Source organism: Papio anubis, chromosome 5 (genome assembly GCF_008728515.1).
Source record: "Papio anubis isolate 15944 chromosome 5, Panubis1.0, whole genome shotgun sequence".
NCBI classification, from domain to species: domain Eukaryota; kingdom Metazoa; phylum Chordata; class Mammalia; order Primates; family Cercopithecidae; genus Papio; species Papio anubis.
The window spans coordinates 144,503,139-144,525,305 of NC_044980.1; the positions used below are offsets into that span (position 1 = coordinate 144,503,139).

Genomic DNA, 22,167 nt, shown 5'->3' on the forward strand with positions numbered 1-22,167 from the left:
TTAAAAATGCAGGTGGAGTATTGTCTGCCTTCATGTTTCCCTGCCCATCTGTCTGTTAAAAATTGGAAGATAATGCTCATAGATAGATAATCCTCTCCCCCCGCCCGCCCAGCTCTTTGTAACCCAGGCTGGAGTGCAGTGGCGCGGTCTTGGCTCACTGCAAGCTCCGCCTCCCACGTTCACGCCATTCTCCTGCCTCAGCCTCCTGAGTAGCTGGTACTACAGGTGCCCGCCACCATGCCCAGCCAGTTTTTTTGTATTTTTAGTAGAGACGGGCGTTAGGCAGGATGATCTCTATCTCCTGGCTTCGTGATCGCCTGCCTCTGCCTCCCAAAGTGATGGGATTACAGGGGTGAGCCATGGCGCCTGACTGATAATGCTCATAGTTCTTTAGACCCTTAACGTTTTTATGTTAACTTCAGCACAATTATTGATGGGGAGTTTCTTTAAAGTTACTATGCAATCTGGAAACTTGGGATCAAGTGGAAAATTTGAAAGTTCATGTAGTACAGTTGAACCATGAACAAACATGGGTATGAACTGCTCAGGTCCACTTGAGCAGATTTTTTTTTCAATGAATATTTTGGAAATTGTTTTTTGGAGATTTGTAACAATTTGAAAAAGCTCACAAACTGAATAGCCTAGAAATAATAAAAAAAATTGAGAAGAAGGTTTGTCATGAATGCATAAAATATATGTGGATGCTGTTATTTACTACCATAAAATATACACAAGTCTATTACAGATCTTATTACAGGGTTAAAATGTATCAAAATGAACCCACACAAACACTTGGAGACCATTCAGGGCACCATTTGCAGTCAAGAGAAATGTCAACAAATGTAAAGATACAGTATTAAGTTATAACTGCATAAAATTAACCTTAGTATATACTGTACTATAATTTTTTTCCCTATCCACCTCCTGTAAATACTGCAATTTGCTTACAGCACTGTGTGATGCTAATCATCTTTATGCGAGCGGTTCTTTTCTCCGGTAAATTTGAATGCAGTAAAAAGTGATTTCTTTTCGTTGAGTATTTCTCATCATGTTTAATACAATACTGAAAGCCTTGAATAACACCATGGGACCCATACGACGTATCACTAATGATTCTGAAAGCACTCCCAAGAAACAGAAAAATTATGACATTACAAGGAAATATTAAATTGCTTGATTTGTACCATAGGTTGAGGTCTGCAGCTGTGGTTACCTGCCATTTCAGAGAGGTGATTTGTCTTTTAAACAGACAGCATAAACATATACAGTACTGTAAATGTATTTTGCATATGATTTTCTTATTTTCTTTAGCTTCATTATAAGAATACAGTATATAATATAACCTACAAATAGTTAAATGACTCGTTATGTTATTGGTAAGGCTTCTGGTCACCAACGTGCCATTAGTGGTTAAAATTTTGAGGAGTCAGGTCGTACACAGATTTTCAATTCTGGGCTCTCCATGCCCCTAATTCTCACCTTGTTGAAGGATCAGCTGTAGTTCACCCAAAAGGTAGATAAAGTTTTATGTTAGATGCTTGGGATTTTTTTTTTTTAACTCCTTTAGGAAATACTCTTCCATTTTAATCTCTAGGAGAATAAGGAAAATACCCATCCAGGTGACACAAGAGAGTGGGATGTAGAAATGGTTTTCTTCATTATAGTTAATAATTTTAATACTGATAGTAATAATAGCTAACATTTCCTGCTTACTGTCAGGCACTTAATTGCTATAATTCTGATTTTAATTTTACAGACGTTAGAATTGAGGTGCAGAGAGATTAAGTTATAGCTCAAGGTCACAGCAAGTGAATGGTGTTGGAGAATTTTCCCTAGTGAGAATTGGTTAAATAAATTTTGGGGGTTTCCTTTTGTTGTCTTTGAAATGTTTATTCACGATTTAAAAATAACACTCAATTTCAAAGTTATTTTGTCATATTTTACTCATGTTAAAGGTAGCCTTTGACAACTCTTAAACTTTGTCTTAAATTTGGATGGTTCAGTTAGAACTGGTAAACTCAAGGTCATGATCTTTGTAGATCTTAATGGTATCAGTGTATATCATTCTTAAGAATATTATTTATATTTCAACATGCATTGGTGTATGCCGTTACATTAGGAACAGCCAAAGTCCATAGTTGTAGAAATTTTCAAAACCTCTGTAGAAAAGGACTTAGTGTGCTGAGGGTATTTATAAATGAGGGAGAATCTTGGAAATTTTTAGCATATATTTTCTTTTTTCCCCTTCTGATACTAGCATGTGTTTTCATTGATAATGGATACATTTTTATTTAAAAATTATTCCCCCCTAGAGGTAATTCATAGGTTTCATAAAATGTCTGTAACAGCAGAGTAGTCACTGGCAAAACTGTCTTTTCTGTGACTAATCTTTTTTTTTTAATGGAGTCTCGCTCTGTTGCCTAGGCTGGAGTGTAGTGGCGTGATCTCGGCTCACTGCAGCCTCCGTCTGCTGGGTTCAAGTGATTCTCCTGCCTCAGCCTCCCAAGTAGCTGAGATTATGGACGCACGCCACCATGCTTGGCTAATTTTTTTGTAATTTTAGTGGAGGCAGGGTTTTGCCATGTTGGTCAGGCTGGTCTCGAACTCCTGACCTCGTGATCTGCCTGCATTGGTCTCCCAAAGTGCTGGTGTTACAGGCGTGAGCCACCTCGCCCGGCCTTTCTGTGACTAATCTGTTTAAATTTGCTTAATTATTTTTAGATTTGATAGAATTGAGAGTTGATGAACAACAGTGAGAATTCTTTCTCAAGAGGTATTATGTTCACATTTCTCATAGCTTGTATTTTACTTTTGGGCCAGAAAAGATGAAGATTTCAGAGAGATGGTTTACAATTTTTTAGGATTTATTACAGTATATAGATTCAAATTGCCAAAATTTACATTTTCCTTCTTCTTTTTTTGCTGTGAATGATCAAAGAAACAGGTTTTTATTTTATTTTATTTTATTTTATTTTTTTTTAAAAGGCGAAGTCTTGCTCTGTCACCCAGGCTGGAGTGCAGTGGTGTGATCCTGGCTCACTGCAACCTCTGCCTCACAGGTTCAAGTGATTCTTGTGCTTCAGCCTCCTGAGTTTGCCATCATGCCTGGCTAATTTTTGTATTTTTAGGAGAGACAGGGTTTCACTATGTTGGCCAGGCTCACCTCGAACTCCTGGCCTCAAGTGATCTGTCTGTGTTGGCCTCCCATAGTGCTGGGATTATAGGCGTGAGCCACTAAGTCCAGCCCAGATTTTTTTTAACGGAGAATAACAAAATTATTCACTAAACTTTCAGTGTGTGGTCTTTGATCAGTGAAGAACTTACCTAAACATTCTTTTTTTTTTTTTTTTTTTTGATACGGAGTCATGCTCTGTCGCCCAGGTTGGAGTGCAGTAGTACGATCTCGGCTCACTGCAGCCTCCGCCTCCTGGGTTCAAGCAGTTTTCCTGCCTCAGCCACCCAAATAGCTGGAATTATAGGTGCATACCACCACGGTCGACTAATTTTTGTATTTTTAGTAGAAATAGTGCTTCACCATGTTGGCCAGGATGGTCTCAATCTCTTGATTCTGTGATCTGCTCACCTCGGCCTCTGAAAGTGCTGGAATTACAGGTGTGATCCGCTGTGTCTGGGCAGTGTTCTTATATTTATGTTTATTTTTATACTTTATTTTTTTGAGATGGAGTCTTGCTCTGGCACCCAGGCCGAAGTGCAGTGGCATGATGATAGCTCACTGCAGCCTCAAACTTCTGGGCCCTAGCATTCCTCCTGCCCCAGCCACCTGAGTAGCTGAGACTTACAGGAATGTGCCACTACACTTAACTAATATTTTCTTCTTCATTTTTTCAGAGATAGGGTCTTGCTTTGTTGTTGCCCAGACTAATCTCAAACATTTTTTAATAATTAAAGAAACAGTGTTATGTTATCTAAATGCTGGAAAATCTGGTAAGTTAGTTTTGTTAGTTAGATGGTCAGAAATCAACTCTGCTAGTATAAAATTCTAACCTCTTTGTATGAGAAGGTTGAATAAAAAAATTGTGTCTATTATGTGTTAGACATTAAGTTTTGGGGCCAAAAGGTTGGGTAAGAAATGGTCTCTGCTCTTAAAAAACTTAATATTTGGGAAAAAGTTTGTATTCTTTATTTAGTATGTTTTATCTGACCATGACTAATGTAGAGTTTGTGAAGCCTTTGACTATTTTAATTTAGGACTTATATTTTTTTAAAGCAGTGAAGCAGTATAGTTTCATTTTTTTTTCTAAAAGGAAATACATATTTAGTCATGTGGAATTAAAAAAAATACTGCTGGCCGGGCGCGGTGGCTCAAGCCTGTAATCCCAGCACTTTGGGAGGCCGAGACGGGCGGATCACGAGGTCAGGAGATCGAGACCATCCTGGCTAACACCGTGAAACCCCGTCTCTACTAAAAAATACAAAAAACTAGCCGGGCGAGGTGGCGGGCGCCTGTAGTCCCAGCTACTTGGGAGGCTGAGGCAGGAGAATGGCGTAAACCTGGGAGGCGGAGCTTGCAGTGAGCTGAGATCTGGCCACTGCACTCCAGCCCGGGCTACCGGAGTCTTCAAGACTCCGTCTCAAAAAAAAAAAAAAAAAAATACTGCTACTATTTCCCTTGAGCTCTTTGGTGGATATTTATTATCAATAGATAATATATTTATTTACGTTAAAGGAGTGACTTTAGGAGCCAGCTGCCACTCAAATGGAACTGTTTACAGTGTAAATGTGAAACTATAAGGGTATTTGAGGCAAATCTAATGTTGAAACTTCAGTACGAGAATATTGAAAATTTGGTTTGACTAACAGCTGTTGCATGTTTCTGAAGTTGACAGTCTCAACTCAAAGTAGAATCTGTTTGGAAAATTAAATGCTAATTGAGACCCTAGTTTGCAGAATGATATAAACTGTTATGTTAATGACAAAGTGATCCGCCTGCCTCAGCCTCCCAAGGTGCTGGGATTACAGGCGTGAGCCACCGTGGCCAGCTAACTTTTAAAGTACATTAATCTAAGACTTAGGATCCAGATTCTTCTTACTGATATCCTCAATACACATGCCTGAAGGCGAAATACTCCTAGTATGACTGGGAACCTTCATATTGATCTTAGTGGCTGTAGTTTTGGGGACAATAACAGGCATTGGTGAAATAAATACTAATTGGAATAGATATTCAAGAATAATGCAAAGATGAACTAGGTGAGAGTAAATATATCTTCACAAATTGCTTGTTTAGAAATGGATCAATCTATTTTGTCTATCCTGTTTAAAAAAAAAAAAGCTAAAATTTTTCTTTTCTGTGGTAATTAAATCTGTACGTTATCTCTGTTTGCCTTTATGTTTAAGTTTGGGATAATTTTATCTCTTCTCCCATGAATGAAAAGCTGGAATGATCTCATTTCAGGGTTTTAATTCAAAAAGTGTTTTTTGGTAAGAGCTGACAATAATTGGACTTCTTATGGGACAGGTGCCTTTCTTGGCACTCAAAGGTGTTAACTTTAAATTATCACAATTTTGATACAGTAGGAATTATTTTGAGTGTAAGCATTTTTGTTTGCTAACTTCCCCATTTTATTTTGAAAATTTTTTTTATTACATTATAGAATGAAGTAGTAAGCATATTGAGAATTTTTAGTTTTGTAGTTTCTTTTTAAAAGATGCTGTTCTAAAAGTTTATCTGATTTAGATGGGCCAGAAAATGTGATCGTTTGTCTCTGGATGTCAAAGCTGTGTTGTTTAAGATTATTGCCTTTGAGTCTAATATTGCCTCAAGTAAGAATGTGCTTATAACTTTATAACTGGAACACTGTTATTTGGGTTTAATAACTTAAGAAAATTGCCGGGTGCTGTGGCTCACATCTGTAATCCCAGCACTTTGGGAGGCCGAGGCGGGCAGATCATGAGGTCAGGAGTTTGAGACCAGCCTGACTAACATACTAAAACCCCGTTGTCTCTACGGAAAATACAAAAATTAGCCGGGCATGGTGGCGTGCGCTGTAGTCCCTGCTACTCGGGAGGCCGAGGCAGGAGAATCGCTTGACCCTGGGATGTGGAGGTTGTGGTGAGCTGAGATCATCCTACTGCACTCCAGCCTGGGCAACAGAGTGAGACTCTGCCTCAAAAACAAAACAAGAAAATTATAGTGGGATGTAGGTTGGAAATACATACCTTTGAGGTTCTTATATATTGAATATTAGGGATAATGATGAATTTTTCATAATGATTTCCCCCTTTTGTATTTATACGATTGCAATACCTTTGTATAAAATCTCAACTGGTCTCTGGGTTCTGTTTGTTTTTATGATGTTTGTTAGTGTTTTAAACGACTTGCTGAAGTGATCTTGTCTCTGAGTTGGTTTCAGCTAAATGATTCGGTCTTTTCCCCTGTGTTTGATCCTTCAGGTTTGGACATATTTGACTCTTTTCCCCCCAGGTTGAATTGACCAAAGCAATGGTGATGGAGAAGCCTAGTCCCCTGCTGGTCGGGCGGGAATTTGTGAGACAATATTACACACTGCTGAACCAGGCCCCAGACATGCTGCATAGGTAAGTAAGACATTTTTCTGCTGCATCATCTAATGCTGTCTTTTAGTATGTGGTACTTATCATTGAGATTCTCCCACTCAACATCATATACTTTGTAGGGTTGTTGCATAATACTTATTTGCATATAAATGTCCCCCATTTTTTTTTTTTTTTGAGACAAAGTCGCACTCTGTTGCCTAGACTGGAGTGCAGTGGTGCGATCTTGACTGACTGCAACCTCCATCTCCCTAGTTTAAGTGATTCTTCTGCCCCATCCTCCTGAGTAGCTGGGACTGCAGGCGCCCACAACCACGTCCGACTAATTTTTGTATTTTTTTTTTGTTAGTAGCAATGGGGTTTCACCATGTTGGCCAGGCTGGTCTTGAACTCCTAACCTCAGGTGATTGATCCGCCTCGGCCTCCGAAAGTCCTGGGATTACATGCGTGAGCCACTGCTCCTAGCCCCAAAAAATAATTTTTAAAAGTTAAACTAAGTTACCCAAACCTGTACATTATTGGAAAATAACAGTTGAAATGTAAAGGTATAGTTATGCATTATTGGCTAAGAAAGTATAAAGATTGCTGGAGCTGAGGTGGATGTAAAAAATAAGAATGTATTGAAGACAATCCGTGACTGTTTCTGTAATACCATACTTTTGTGTTGATGTGCTTTAAAAAATTACAGTGTCTTTAGTAGAAATGATGCATGCTTATTGAAAATTAAAACAAATTATGAAAGCAGTAAAACCACAGGAACAGTTTTTCTGTATATATAGAAACATGTTTTAATATACTGTCTTAACTTTCTTACTTGATAATCTGGAATCATGTTTTCAGGGTAATATTTGTATCCCATTAATTTTAGTGGCTACAAAGTTTTTTATGGAGATATGGTGTACTTTAATCTCCTAGTGATGGATCTATAGATTGCTTCTATTATTTTCTCTTACAATGTCACTTTATACAAAACTGTCTATTTATGTGGCTTTGTTAGAATAATTTCGTAGTTTCAAAATGTGTATTCGCTGGACCAGAACTATTTTTTCCCTTATACCTTGACCAGCTTACATACTGGATACCACATGATTATCAGGTATAAAATAAAATTTACGAATGTTTTCAATGCTGGTTTTGACATTGCTCTGACAATGGAATGTATCTCGTGTGTGTGTATGTGAGGTGTGTGAGAGTGTGTGTGTGTCGTGTGTGTGAGAGAGAGGGAGAGAGAGAGAGGGAGTGAGAGTGAGTCAGTCTCATCTCTCTCCTGGGCTGGAGTGCAGCGGCAAGGTCACAGCTCACTGCAGCCTTGAACTCTTGGGCTCAGACTGTCCTCCCACCTCAGCCTCCTGAGTAGCTGGAACTGAGGTACAATCCACCACACTCAGCTAATTTTTTTTGTAGAGACGGTTTTACCATGTTGCCCAAGCTGATCTCGAACTCCTGGACTCAAGCAATTCGCTTGCTTCAGCCTTCCAAAATCCTGGGATTACAGGTGTGAACCACCACCCTTGGGTTTTTTGTTAAGGCTTTAAAATTTCCAGAACATTTTTTCTCATTTCCTCCTGATCATTACAAAAATCTTTAGTGAAGGGTAAGGCATTGTAAGAGAGTTAACTTCATTTTGCAGATACACTCAGAGTGTTTAAAAATTTGCTAGTACATATGCACATGACTGTTAAGTGGTAGAACAAGTCTCTAAGCAGTTTTTACCCTTCCTTCCTTTTCTTTTTTCTTTTTTCTTTTTTTTTGAGACAGTCTTACTCTGTTGCCCGGGCTGAAGTGCAGTGGTGCGATCATAGCTTGACCTCCTGGGCTCAAGTGATCCTCTTGCCTCAGTTTCCTACATAGCTAGGACTACAGGCATGCACTACCATGCCCAGCTAAGTTTATGTGTGTGTGTGTGTGTGTGTGTGTATTTTTTTTTTGGTGGAGTCTCGCTCTGTCACCCAGCCTGGAATGCCATGGTGAGATCTCAGCTCACTGTAGCGTCTGCCTCCCGGGTTCCAGTGATCCTCCTGCCTCAGCCTCCCGAGTAGTTGGGACTACGGGTGCACACCACCACCATGCCTGGCTCTTTTTTTTTTTTTTTTTTCCCCCGAGATGGAGTTTCACTCTTGTTGCCCAGGTTGGAGTGCAATGGTGCTATCTTGGCTCACTGCAACCTGTGTCTCCCATGTTTAAGTGGTACTCCTGCCTTAGCCTCCCGAGTAGCTGGGATTACAGGCATGCGCCACCACGCCTGGCTAATTTTGTATTTTTGGTGGAGACAGGGTTTCCCTATGTTGGTCAGGCTGGTCTCGAACTTCTGACTTCAGGTGATCTGCCCACCTTGGCCTCCCAAAGTGTTGGGATTACAGGCGTGAGCCATCGCGTCCAGCCTTTTTTTGTGTTTTTACATTTGGTTAATTTATTTCAACCCCATAGAATAAAACTGACATAAAACATGACAACAAGAAAGAAGTATAGGCCAGGCATGGTGGTTCATGCCTGTAATCCCAGGACTTTGAGAAGCTGAGGTGTGCTGAGAGGCTGAGGTGGACTGAGAGGCTGAGGTGGGTGGATCACTTGAGGTCAGGAGTTCAAGACCAGCCTGGCCAATATGGCGAAACCCTCTCTCTGTACTAAAAATACAAAAAAAGGCGGAGGTTGCAGTGAGCTGAGATTGCGCCACGGCACTCCAGAATGAGCAACAGCATGAGACTCTGTCTCAAAAAAAAAAAAAAAAAAAGGTGTTTACCTGGAAGATGGAAGACAAATGTCAAATCTTAATAGTGGTTGTCCCTGGGTTAGAGCATTTTGGTGTGTTGCTTTCCTGATGGAATATTGTTTTAATGAAAATGGATCAAAGAAGGACATAGATGAGTGAAAACTATGAGGAATTGACTTTGACATTCTTAATTGCATCAGCAAAAATGATTAAAAAGTACTTCTAAAACCACTTGCATGAACTAGGTGTTTAAGGGAAACTGCTCACATTTATTCTCAGATACATTAATTAAAGGACACTTGAAGTCTATGGAGAATATAGCTGTTCCAGCCTTACTGCATATTTTCTTCCTGAGTGAAAATAGGAACTTATGTATTGGTGGCTATCTTGACATGAAACTACAAGATCCTTCCCAACAGTATCATCCTACGCCGAAACCTGGAACCAAATCCATTCCCATTCAGCAGATGTTGATCAAGTGGCATGTAGGGGATAGAGAGATGATTGCATACAAAGATGAAAAAGAAAACACATTTCTGCCAGGGCCAGGCGCGGTGACTGACGCCTATAATTCCAGCACTTTGGGAAGCCAAGGCAGGTAGGATTGTTTGAGTTTGTGAGTTCGAGACCAGCCTGGGCAACATAGTGAGACCTTATTTTTACTTAAATAAAAATAATCAGCCAGGCATGGTGGCATGTGCCTGTCGTTCCAGCTACTTTGGGAAGCTGAGGCTAGAGGATCACTTGGCCGTGGCACATAGAAGCTGCAGTGAGCTATGATCGCATCACTGCAATCCAGCCTGGGTGACAGATTGAGACCCCATCTCCAAAAAAAGAAATTTGCCAGTATCAAACATGAAAAAAAAAAAACTTAAGATACTTGAAGATGACAAGTAAATCATCTTCCCATTTTACAGATTTTATGGAAAGAACTCTTCTTATGTCCATGGGGGATTGGATTCAAATGGAAAGCCAGCAGATGCAGTCTACGGACAGAAAGTAAGCATTTCAAGCCTTATTTAGGCTGTTAAGCAGGTAGAAAATAACTCATAAAATTGAAGTGGATCATACTTAATAGGTTTTGGTGATGAGGATCAGATCTCTCAACTTTTTAGTAAAAGTTGATGTGTTTTATTACTATTTGATTAATATATTTGTTGAAATATTTATGTAATGTCAGATTTGTTAATTTTGCATGATACAAAGCTTGTGTGTGTTGGAAGATAATTGGCTTTAGCATGGAGGTCTTCTTTGTGTTAATTCAGAACAGTTATTTAAAAAACTCAAGTGTGGTCACTGGGAATAGAGTATACAAAGAAACATCAAAATCCAGTCTGCGTTTCCTGTAATTTAAATATGTACATTCTCTTTACCTGTGTTTTGTTGAAAGTTTTTTTTTAGTTGGAGGTTATTTAAATTTTAAGGCATTCACAGTTGATTTTTTTTTTTTAAGGAAATCCACAGGAAAGTGATGTCACAAAATTTCACCAACTGCCACACCAAGATTCGCCATGTTGATGCTCATGCCACGCTAAATGATGGTGTGGTAGTCCAGGTGATGGGGCTTCTCTCTAACAACAACCAGGCTTTGAGGAGATTCATGCAAACGTTTGTCCTTGCTCCTGAGGTATGTATAGGGATGATTATTTTGTAATGATCCAAACATGGAAAAAAAAAAAAATGAACGGTTGTGCATATCTTTAATAACACTTGAAATTTCAGACTTACAGAAAACTTGGAATAATGGTACAATAACTCCTATACACTCCTTACCTAGAGCAGCTGTCACCACTTGCCCACATGTGTGTAATTCTTTCTCTAAAATACTCCAGTGGGCATTTCCTAAGAATAAAGAATTCTCTTCCATTCTATAGTACAGTTATCAAATTCAGGAAATGTTGATGCAGTATAATTATTCTATAATCCATATTTAAAATTTGGAAATTATCCTAATAATGTCTTAGAGTTGTTTTTTTTCCTTGTCCAACATGGAATCTATAATTGCACATTGCATTTAGCTATCATGTCTCTAGTCTTTTCTAATCTGCAATTGTTCCTTAATCTTTTGGTTTTTTTTAATTGCATTGACATTTTTGAAGAGCATAATCACTTTTTTTTGTAGGATGCTTTATGTGTGTCATTCATTGCCTCACGTTAGAGAGGCACATTATGTCATTAAGTTGTGATATGAATTTTGATTAGTTAGGTTTTGCCACTGTAAAGTTAAATATGTTTTCTCTCTCTCTCTCTTTTTTTTTGGAGACGGAGTCTCACTCTATCGTCCAGGCTGGAGTTCAGTGGCTCCATCTCTGCTCACTGCAACCTCCGCCTCCTGGGTTCAGGCTGTTCTCCTGCCTCAGCCTCCCGAATAGCTGGGACTAGGAGCGTGCCACCACACTTGACTGATTTTGGTATTTTTAGTAGAAGATGAGGTTTCACCATGTTTGTCAGGCTGGTCTCTAACTCCTGACCTCAAGTGATCCACCTGCCTCAGCTTCCCAAAGTACAGGGATTGCAGCTGTGAGCCACTGTGCCCAGCCTTATTTTTTCTCTTTTTGATTTGTAAATAAAGGATGGGAGATCCTCTTTTTATCTTTTTTGAACACTTATGGCATAAGATGTTTCAGGTTCATCTTGCACTGTTCCTGGCCCAGCCCCATTCTTGAATCACCTGTTCCTTCAAGGAGGCCTGGTTCTTTTTAGTTATACTTACGAAAGGATGACAAGTTTATGTTGAATGATTGCATTTGTGTTTTCTTCCGGATTGGTCTAGACTGAACAAGGTTAGGAATCCAGTCTGCTTATGCATGTATATAGAAATGGCACAGCATGAACTTGTTGATTAAATCATTGTTTCTTCTAGCATTAATCTTAAATTTTCTTTTTAGGATAGCAAACCTAAAAACACCTAAAATCTTTTTACCTTTGAATATGAGATAACTTTTTGTCTGTGCAAAATTACACGAAGCCATTACAGTCATAATTTTTAGAGGAAGGCTTAGATTAAAATGTAAAGCTGTGGTAGACTTCTAAATATGCAAAGAATCACATGGAGTATGATTGTCAATTATAGGTTTAATTATAGTTTTTTTTTTCTTTTAAAGGAAGTATCTAACTTCTCGTTAGTGTAATACACTGTTATGTAAACTGTCTCATTTAGTACACAGAGTATTGAGGCATATGTTTATATCTTTCCTTTCTGTTTTTTGAGATAAGAGTCTCCCTGTGTTACCCAGGCTGGAGTGCAGTGGTAGGATCATGACATACTGCAACCTTGACTGCCTGGGCTGAAATGATAATCCCACCTGAGCTTCCCAAGTAGCAGGGACCGCAAGCACAGGCTACCATTCCTGGCTAATTTTTGTTTTTGTTTTTGTAGAGACACACTCTACAAAAAGTATGTTGCCCAGGCTAGTCTCAAACTCCTGGGCTTAAGCAGTTCTCCTACCTCAGCCGTCCAAAGTGTTGGGATTTCAGGAGTTGAGCGAGCCACTGTGCCTAGCTGATACCTCTCTTTTCACAGAGGAGTAACAGCCTTAGGAACTGAATAACTCATAAATTATATAATTGGATCTGCACTCAGGTGTGTCTTATACCTAGTGCGAGCAATCTTTTTCAGGCTACATTACTCTCGAGTGTTTATATCAATATTTTTGGATACAGACTTGGGGGAATACCTGCTGAAGTTAGGAATATGATTGCCTTTTTTTTTTTTTTTTGAGACAAGGTCTCGCTCTGTTGCCCAGGCTGGAGTGCAGAGGTGCAGTCTGGGTTCACTGCACCCTCCACCTCCCAGGTTCAAGTGATCCTCCCACCTCAGCCTCCCTAGCAGCTGGGACTACAGGCGTGGCCCTTTATGCCTATCTCATTTTTGTATTTTTAGTAGAGATGGGATTTCACCATATTGGCCAGGGTGGTCTTGAACTCCTGACCTTAGGTGATCTGCCTGCCTCGGCCTTCCAAAGTGCTGGGATTACAGGCATGAGCCACTGCGCCCATCCAGAATATGATTGCCTTATAATGATTTGAGGTGTGAACTGTGGCATCTTACATACTTAGAACTTTGTCAGTTTCTGCGTATTTATCTTGTGGTGAGGTAAAGTGTTTTGAGCAAATATGTGAGTGTAGTCTTGTTACCAGCTATTGTAGAGTGGGCATTTTCAGTCTTGGCACTGTTGACATTTTGGATCAACTAATTCTTTGTTGTGGGAGCCTGTCCTGTGCATTGCAGGAATTTAGCAGCATCCCTAACCTTATAAGTTGTCAGTAGCATTCCCTGTAGTGAATACTGAATTGTCGGCAGGGCATGCTGGCTCATACCCATAATTCAGAACTTTGGGAGACTGAGGCAGGAGGACCACTTGAGCCCAGGAATTAAAGACTAATCAGGGCAGTTTAACAAGATCCTGTCTCTACTCAAAAAAGAAAAGAAAAAAGAGAAATTAACCTTTCAAGGTGGCGCGCCAGTGTAGTTCTACCTACTTAGGAGGCTGAGGCAGGAAGATCCCTTGAGCCTGGGATTTCAAGGCTGCAGTGAGCTGTGATGGCCCACTGCACCCCCACCTGGGTGACAGCAAGACCCTGTCTGAAAACCCCACAACAACAAAAACTGAAATGTCTCCAGACATTGCCAGATGTCTTATGGAAGCAGACTTGTCTCAGTCACCAATGGTGTGGAGTGATTTGACTTTCTAAAAGTCTGTTGAATAAATTAAAACTTTCTGTTGGCATTGCAGGGGTCTGTTGCAAATAAATTCTATGTTCACAATGATATCTTCAGATACCAAGATGAGGTCTTTGGTGGGTTTGTCACTGAGCCTCAGGAGGGTAAGTAGTGAAATATTTTAAATTACTTGTCTACGTTTTTTTTAATGGCATCAGATTGCCCTTAAGAGACCATGCGTTTCTTTACTGTTTTCATTACACTCTGTTCTTCATTAATAACTAATTATCATGGCATATGAAGAGTCTGAGGTTTTACCCTACTTGAAGCTGCTAACAGGTTAGCTTATATCGTGGATGTTAGTAGAAGACATAAGACTCTTAGGTCAGAAGGAGACAGGTTACCTCACAGCAACGGTAGTAGCATTTTTGCCACATTTACCAACAGGATGTCATGAAGAAGGCTAGATGATACTTCTACTGCAGTGGGTTGTGTTAAAGGCATGGGACACTGAGTTTAGGGAACACAGATCTATTACAACAGGCAGTAAACATGCCTACTCTTTGTGCTGGGGGGAGATATGCTTTCAAAGCTGTTTGCTCTATAAATGTTCTTGAAAGACAGTCTAGAAGAAAGGGTAGGCATGAAAGATGTGTAGACAGAGAGACTCATGGAAAATTTTCTCCAAAATAATAGAATTTGCATGTTGTTTATTTGGCTGAGAGTGTATTTATTTTGTAATATAGTTTTACAGATAAGCAGTCATTTGCCTAGCTAGTAAAGTGGTAGAGCCTGCATTAGATAACTGTCTAATGTAATTTGGCTAATGTAGCCAGTTATGTGAAAGCCTGCATTAGGCTCCATGCTCTTAAAAACCAAGACACTACAGTATCCTTAAAGTCTATCCTTAAGGCCGAGCGTGGTGGCTTACGCCTGTAATCCCAGCACTTTGGGAGGTCAAGGCAGGCGAATCACGAGGTCAGGAGATCGAGACCATCCTCGCTAACATGGTGAAACCCTGTCTCTACTAAAAATAGAAAAAATTAGCCAGGCGTGGTGGCGGACGCCTAGCTACTCGGGAGACTGAGGCAGGAGAATGGTGTGAACCTGGGAGGTGGAACTTCCAGTGAGCCGAGATTGCACCACTGCACTCTAGCCTGGGCGACAGATCGAGACTCCGTCTCAAAAAAAAAAAAAAAACAAACAAAAAAAAAACCAAAAAAAGGTCTATCCTTAAAAGCCTTAGTTCTATCCTTAAAGTCAATGCCATGATTTTTACCAAATTGCCCTACTTTATTTATATGTGTTTTTCTTCACTGTTGTTTTGTGAACATTGTGAAAGTGAATGTATATGTGAATTCAGTAAGTACAAATTACTTTAAATATCTTTTTCTCACTTAGAATCTGAAGAAGAAGTAGAGGAACCTGAAGAAAGACAGCAAACACCTGAGGTGGTACCTGATGATTCTGGAACTTTCTATGATCAAGCAGTTGTCAGGTAAGAAAATTTTGTTCACATGTCTGTGGCTGCATAAGAACTTGCATTGTGTAGTCTTTCCCTTTGTTGGAGGGCATTTACATATTCTGAGAATTACCTCAAAATAATAATTTCTTAGAAGAATGGTTTTGTTTCTGGTAATTTTGAGTAAACAAAAATATGTAGCTTATTGTTAATAATAAATTGTACTATGAAGGCAATCTACTATTGCTTAGTTTAAATAATATCGGTTTCTTTTTGGTTTAATTTTTTCTTGGTGTTAAGTGAAAACTTGCATATTGTTTATCAAGAGTTGGATGTATTGAGGTATTAAATGCTTTGACGGAATATGAAGTGGACAGACACCTATTAGAGATTGGGCATAAATTGATATAAATACCAATATGTGAGTTAAGTAGCAATAAAGAATTTCATTACCTTCGTAAGTGCATCATTGTACCTTTGGGTTTTTTCCCCCCTTGTGATTGGAACAGAAATGTATTTGATAGCAAAAGAAATCCTTATTTACTTGTTACCATGTGACACTGAATGTTAATATCAGTGCCTGAAGGGTGTTTTCAAGTGTTTTTCAAGGTGTGATGAACTAATCAGGTTACTCACTTGGATTGCTGGTTGAAAATGAAGATTCATGGTCCCACTGCAAACCTACTGAATTAGACTTTCAGGAGGCAAAACATCTGCAGTTTTGTTTTTGTTCTTTTGAGACAGTCTCGCTCTCTTACCCAGGCTGGAGTGCAGTGGCATGATCTTGGCTGACTGCAACCTCCGCTTCCTGGGTTCAAGCAATCCCCCTGCCTCAGCCTCCTGAGTAGCTAAGACTACAGGCGCATACCACCATGCCTGGCTAATTTTTGTAGAGATGAGGTTTCGCCATAGCCAGGCTGGTCTGGAACTCCTAATCTCAGGTGATCTGCCCATCTTGGCCTCGCAAAGTGCTAGGATTACAGGTGTGTGCCCAGCCCCTCTGCAGTTTTAACAGCATTCCTGGTTTGATTTATGTGGAATTTTAAGAATTGTATTCTGAATCATAACTAATATATTTTCTCCCCCAAATTCTTTACGTATTTGAAAGTTTTTGTGTGTTTGTGTTAAAAGCCACATATCATAAAATTTGCCATCTTAACCTTTTTTTTTTATCTTAACGATTTTTAAGTATAAAGTATAGTAGTGTTAACTGTATAGATATGGTTGTATGACAGATCTCTAGGACTTTTCACCTTACAAATCTTATTGAAGATAACTTCATATACCTTACAAACAGACTGTACCCATTGAATGGCAACTTTCTTTCCCCCCTCCCCCAGCCTATTTTGAGAGTTTTTCTGATGTTGTATGCTAAATGAATTGTAATGATTGTGGGATTCCAGCCATAAGGTGGTTTGGTTCATTTTGATGTCCTGATTCATTTGCTTATCAGAATTTGCCCAAATGGATTCCAGTGAAGTTATTGAGTGGCATTTTAAAAATTACTTTTTAAAAACTCAGATATACGATTCTTAGATTTTTTTTTGTTTGTTTGTTTGAATAGAGGGAGCTAACTCTATGTTCTGGTTTCTGGTTAATAAATGATGGGGAATTTTTTGCGAAATAAATGGTGGCAGAATGATATTTCTCAAATTTTTCCATCAAAGTAATGACATGGAAGAACATTTAGAGGAGCCTGTTGCTGAACCAGAGCCTGATCCTGAACCAGAACCAGAACAAGAACCTGTATCTGAAATCCAAGAGGAAAAGCCTGAGCCAGTATTAGAAGAAACTGCTCCTGAGGATACTCAGAAGAGTTCTTCTCCAGCACCTGCAGACATAGCTCAGACAGTACAGGAAGACTTGAGGGTATGAAACGTGTCTTCATTTTTATTCTATTTCTAGTTATTTTTTAAAAAAGAGAAATCTCTGTTCTGTATTGCTGTTCGGTTGACTTTTGTAGATACATTTTCATATTGGTGGTTCATTTCAGGGAAATTTCTTAGATATTGAGCCATGCCTTTGATAAGAGAGAGGTAAGATGTATATTAGTTTATTTCATCAAAAAAAACCACTCCCTTCCCCTAGGTAACTTGAATGCCTGTTAGACTAGAAAGTTTAGGTGCCACTGTAGCACCGTGTCAGTGATTCCTTATCTTTTTAATATTCAAGCTTTTACACTATAAATTATTACATGCTTGTTACTACAAGTTTATAACATCTTTTTAAGGAAAACAACATGGCAGAATATACTTTTTCTATGAAATTTTTTTGAAGATAACTTTACAGTGGAAGTAGGAATGAACTGCTGAAGTAAGATTTCTTTGCTAGTTGGCATACCTGATTTCGGAAGTTTTCAGTTTGTCCTCCTGAGTCTTATTAGGGTGTTGTTAACTGAACTCATGAAACCTTTACATTTGGCACTCTGAGAAGGAATATAATTTTTAGTGCTGTATTTATAGGCTCAGGGTTATGTCATTTGTTTGTTCAACAATTAATTCAAATTCCTGCTGTGTGTTAGGCATTGTTCAAAGTGTAGGTATTGGCAAAACAGATAGGGGTTCTTGCTCTCTGGCAGCTAATAGGTGAGTAGGAAAGAGCAATGTTGAAATGACTTTAGCTTGCAAGTGGAAAAAATTAGCTGGGCATGGTGATGCCTATGTGTGGTCCCAGCTGCTTGGGAGGCTGAGGGAGGAGCATTGCTTAGCCTGGGAAGTCAAGACTGCAGTGAGCTATGATTATGTCACTGCATTCCAGCTTGGGAGACAGAGTAAGACCTTGTCACAAGAACAAAACAATAAGAAGCAAGTGGGAAAGTAGTTTGACTGGACCAGATGACCACTTAGTTGGTTATTATAGTAAACCTAGTAAGAGAGAATGATGGTTTGAATTAGAGTTGTGGCAGTGGAAATGGAAAAGAAATAATTAGGTAGAATAACAGGTTGTGACAATTTTTAAATGTGTGAGAAAGGTGTTCATGATGATTCTACAGTTGATATAATTGAGTCAGTGTTTGTACCATGGATTGGATTGAATGACAGCAGGAAGAGCTGAGCTGATTTTGGAGGAGAGGGAATTTTGTTTGATTCACAAATTTGAATGAAAGTAGCTTTGCTTGGGCCAGGCGTTGTGGCTCACGCATTTAATCCCAGCACTTTGGGAGGCAGAGGCCGGGAGGATTGCTTGAGTTCAGGAGTTAAAGACCAGCCTGGTCAATACAGTGAGACTTCATCTCTGCTAAAAAGAAAAAATAGCTGGATATGGTGGCACATGCCTGTAGTTTCAGCTGCTTGGGAAACAGGTGGGAGGATCACTTGAGCGCAGGAGATGGAGGCTGCAGCGAGCTGTGTACATGCCACTGCATTCCAGCCTGGGCAACAGCTAGATTCTGTCTCAAAAAACAAAAAAAGTGAGTAGTTTCTTGAACCTAAGCCTCTCAGATTTGCCTGATCATCAGTCCCAAGGAATTTCAATACTAAATTTTGAATAGCTGAAAGAGAAGAATCTTAATATATGTATAAACTCCATCCTGCCTGTGAGAATGTGTTACCATTTGTTGTGTACAGGAAATCAAGAGTTAGTAGCTTTTATATTGTTTTGATACGTGGTATAATTATGTAATGTTGGTATTGCTCCCTTAGACGTTTTCTTGGGCATCTGTGACCAGTAAGAACCTTCCACCCAGTGGAGCTGTTCCAGTTACTGGGATACCACCTCATGTTGTTAAAGTACCAGCTTCACAGGTAAGGTCTTAATAAAACTTGTACATTAGGCAAGTGTACTTATATTTTGGTAATTTGATTCAACAGAGGTTTAGAGAGTGTGAAAACTGGTCAGGTGCAGTGTGGCTCATGCCTGCAATCCCAGCACTTTAGGAGGCTGAAGCCAGCTGATCACTGGAGCCTAGGAGTTTGAAACCAATTCAGGCAACATAGTGAGACCCTGTCTCTACAAAAAATAAGAAATTAGCCGGGCCTTGTGGCATGCATTTGTAGTCCTAGTTAATTAGGAAGCTGAGGTGGGAGGATTGCTTGAGTCCAGGAGGTTGAGGCTTCAGTGAGTCATGATTGTGCCACTGGACTGCATCATGGGCAACACAGTGAGACTCTGGCTCATAAAAAAAAAAAAAAAACAAAACCCAAATCAATGTAGAAACAAAACTGATATATGGGACAGAAGAGAAGGGTATAGAAGGGTATAAGGTGGTTTTTAATGATTTTTCTTGTTAGGGAATTGTCCATTTTCTAGTTTAAAACTTGTTAGCTAAGAAACTTCATTAAGAAAAAGGATAAGCCTGCTTTGTTTTAACACAAAAGTTAACTTAAAATTTTTCAGCCCCGTCCAGAGTCTAAGCCTGAATCTCAGATTCCACCACAGAGACCTCAGAGGGATCAAAGAGTGCGAGAACAGCGAATAAATATTCCTCCCCAAAGGGGACCCAGACCAAGTAAGAGCTCAGAAGGGCGATTTCTCGTTTGGGGGATTTTGAGGTGAGAGCTTATTTTGGGAGGGCAGTTGATATTTATATACTTTAAAATAAAAATATTGTAGGGTTGATGGAATTGCCTGTTTTTACGGTAGAGGGAAAACTATTGAATGTGAGCAGTCACTGAAAGATGTCTTCTTTCTCTTACCTTTAATTGATGTTTTTGTCTCTTTTTAAGTCCGTGAGGCTGGTGAGCAAGGTGACATTGAACCCCGAAGAATGGTGAGACACCCTGACAGTCACCAACTCTTCATTGGCAACCTGCCTCATGAAGTGGACAAATCAGAGCTTAAAGATTTCTTTCAAAGTAGGTTATTGAGTTTTGAACACTAAATTCATCTAGTGTCTCTCTAGCACTGTACAGTAGAAATAGAAAATGAGCCACATACGTAATTATAAATTTTCTAGTAGTCATGGTAAAAAGAAAAAAAAAGGTAAAAAGAAACTGGATAATTTTAATAACATTTAACTCTTAAGGCATTGTCATTTCAACATGTAAGAATATTGTGAGAGATATTTTACACTTTTTCATAATAAATCTTTGAAATCCAAATGTGCCTCCCATAATTTTACACTTATGAGAGGCACATCTCAATTCAGACCAGCTGTATTTATATTTCAAGTGCTCAGTAGTCACATGCATCCAGTGGCTACTGTATTGGACTGTGTACATGGAATGTTTAAAGGGAATGGTCTAAGTAGTTATCTGAGAATCTGTTTCACTTGCAGATTATGGGAACGTGGTGGAGTTGCGCATTAACAGTGGTGGGAAATTACCCAATTTTGGTTTTGTTGTGTTTGATGATTCTGAGCCTGTTCAGAAGGTCCTTAGCAACAGGGTAAGCAGCTTTTCATCTTGATTTTTTTTTTTTTAAAAAGGTTTTGGTTCTTTAGAATATATTTATCTTTACAGCTGGGTCTTTATGTAAAGTGCAGTTTATTCCAACATATTCAGGTAATTTATTCCATTATTTTCAACCATTGTTAAAAGACCTGCCTGGGGGTTTAGAAAAACGAAACTTACGTTTAAATAACTTAGTTTTTGAAAACATGAATTATGAGAATGAGAAAATGAATAGTTATCAGTGCACTGAGATTTACGTAACTGCCTTTCCTTGGTGTTGGCTTCTGGTGTACAGGAGGTGAAATACAAACCTACTTTTAACTATTAGATAAGAGCCAGTTTGCCCAGGGCTGTTTTGGTGTACTGCTGTTTTGTAGAGACTAACTATTAAGAACTTCTATAAGTCAATAAATTGGGTTTGGAAGATAAATTATATAGTCAGACTACTTGGAACCACCCTTACTAACAGTACTCTTACCCTGTAAATTCTAATAATAGAAGAATTTGTAGAATGGAAATCTTACTGTGGTAGCCCCAAAGAAAGCTTCCCCTCCCCTAGCAAAAAACTGCTTTTTGTAGTAGTCGAGAAGAACAAGGGTATAAATAATATTAATTTACTAAGCTATACTTTTTTATTGAGGTGAAATTTACATAACACTATTAACCATTTAAAAATGTACAACTTAATTGCATTTAGAACACATATTGTGCAACCATTACCTTTAATTCCAAAAGTTTTTTACTAAAAGCCATAAGCTCTTTACTCACTAAGCAGTCATTCCTTGTACCTGTCTCCCCAACCCCTTGCAGCCACTAATCCGCTCTCTGTCCCTGTGGATTAAAATTGTGTACTTTAAACCATGTAATAGAAATATTGCAGATCAGTGATATTCTCCAGAATGCTAATGGGCATACTGCAAGGTTTTTTTTGTTTGTTTGTTTGAGACAGTCTCGCTCTGCTGCCCAGGTTGGGGTACAATGGTGTGATCTCGGCTCACTGCAACCTCCACCTCCCAGGTTCAAGCAGTTCTCCTGCCTCAGCCTCCTGAGTAGCTGGGATTACAGGTGCCCCTCACCATGCCCAGCTGATTTTTTTGTATTTTTAGTAGACACGGGGTTTCCCCATGTTGGCCAGGCTGGTCTCGAACTCCTGACCTCAGGTGATCCACTGACCTTGGCCTCCCTAAAAGTGCTGGGATTATAGGTGTGAGCCAGTGCACCTGGCCATACTGCATAGTTTAGTGTTGTGGTCATAACATAATGTCAACCTGAGTATGCACATATACATTATCTTTCAAATTATTTTACCACATATTTTTGTGAAGCATCTCCTGCAAAATACTGTTTGAGAAATGAGAGAACAGTGGTTCATCTCACCAAAGCCGCTGAAGAACTCAGAAATGTCCAGTAGGCTTTGTAGATAAATCCATCATTCAGCACATTGTTAGGCCTAGTGGCCACCCTTCAT

General features: G+C 39.2%; 1 protein-coding gene across 3 annotated transcripts in view; it reads left to right on the forward strand.

Moving 5' to 3' along the window:
• G3BP1 (G3BP stress granule assembly factor 1) overlaps positions 1-22,167 on the forward strand; it is a 39,656-nt gene that overhangs the window by 8,526 nt on the left and 8,963 nt on the right. For 2 of the 3 annotated variants that reach the window (XM_009209441.4, XM_009209442.4), the window contains exons 2-11: positions 6,415-6,558; positions 10,162-10,243; positions 10,698-10,871; positions 13,981-14,071; positions 15,309-15,405; positions 17,037-17,238; positions 19,011-19,112; positions 19,705-19,816; positions 20,034-20,162; positions 20,585-20,694. In XM_009209441.4, coding sequence (XP_009207705.1) covers positions 6,464-6,558; positions 10,162-10,243; positions 10,698-10,871; positions 13,981-14,071; positions 15,309-15,405; positions 17,037-17,238; positions 19,011-19,112; positions 19,705-19,816; positions 20,034-20,162; positions 20,585-20,694 — 1,194 coding nt within the window. In that variant the 5' untranslated portion in view covers positions 6,415-6,463. The remainder of the gene's footprint in view (positions 1-6,414; positions 6,559-10,161; positions 10,244-10,697; positions 10,872-13,980; positions 14,072-15,308; positions 15,406-17,036; positions 17,239-19,010; positions 19,113-19,704; positions 19,817-20,033; positions 20,163-20,584; positions 20,695-22,167) is intronic. The other variant, XM_009209443.3, reaches the window with a different exon arrangement.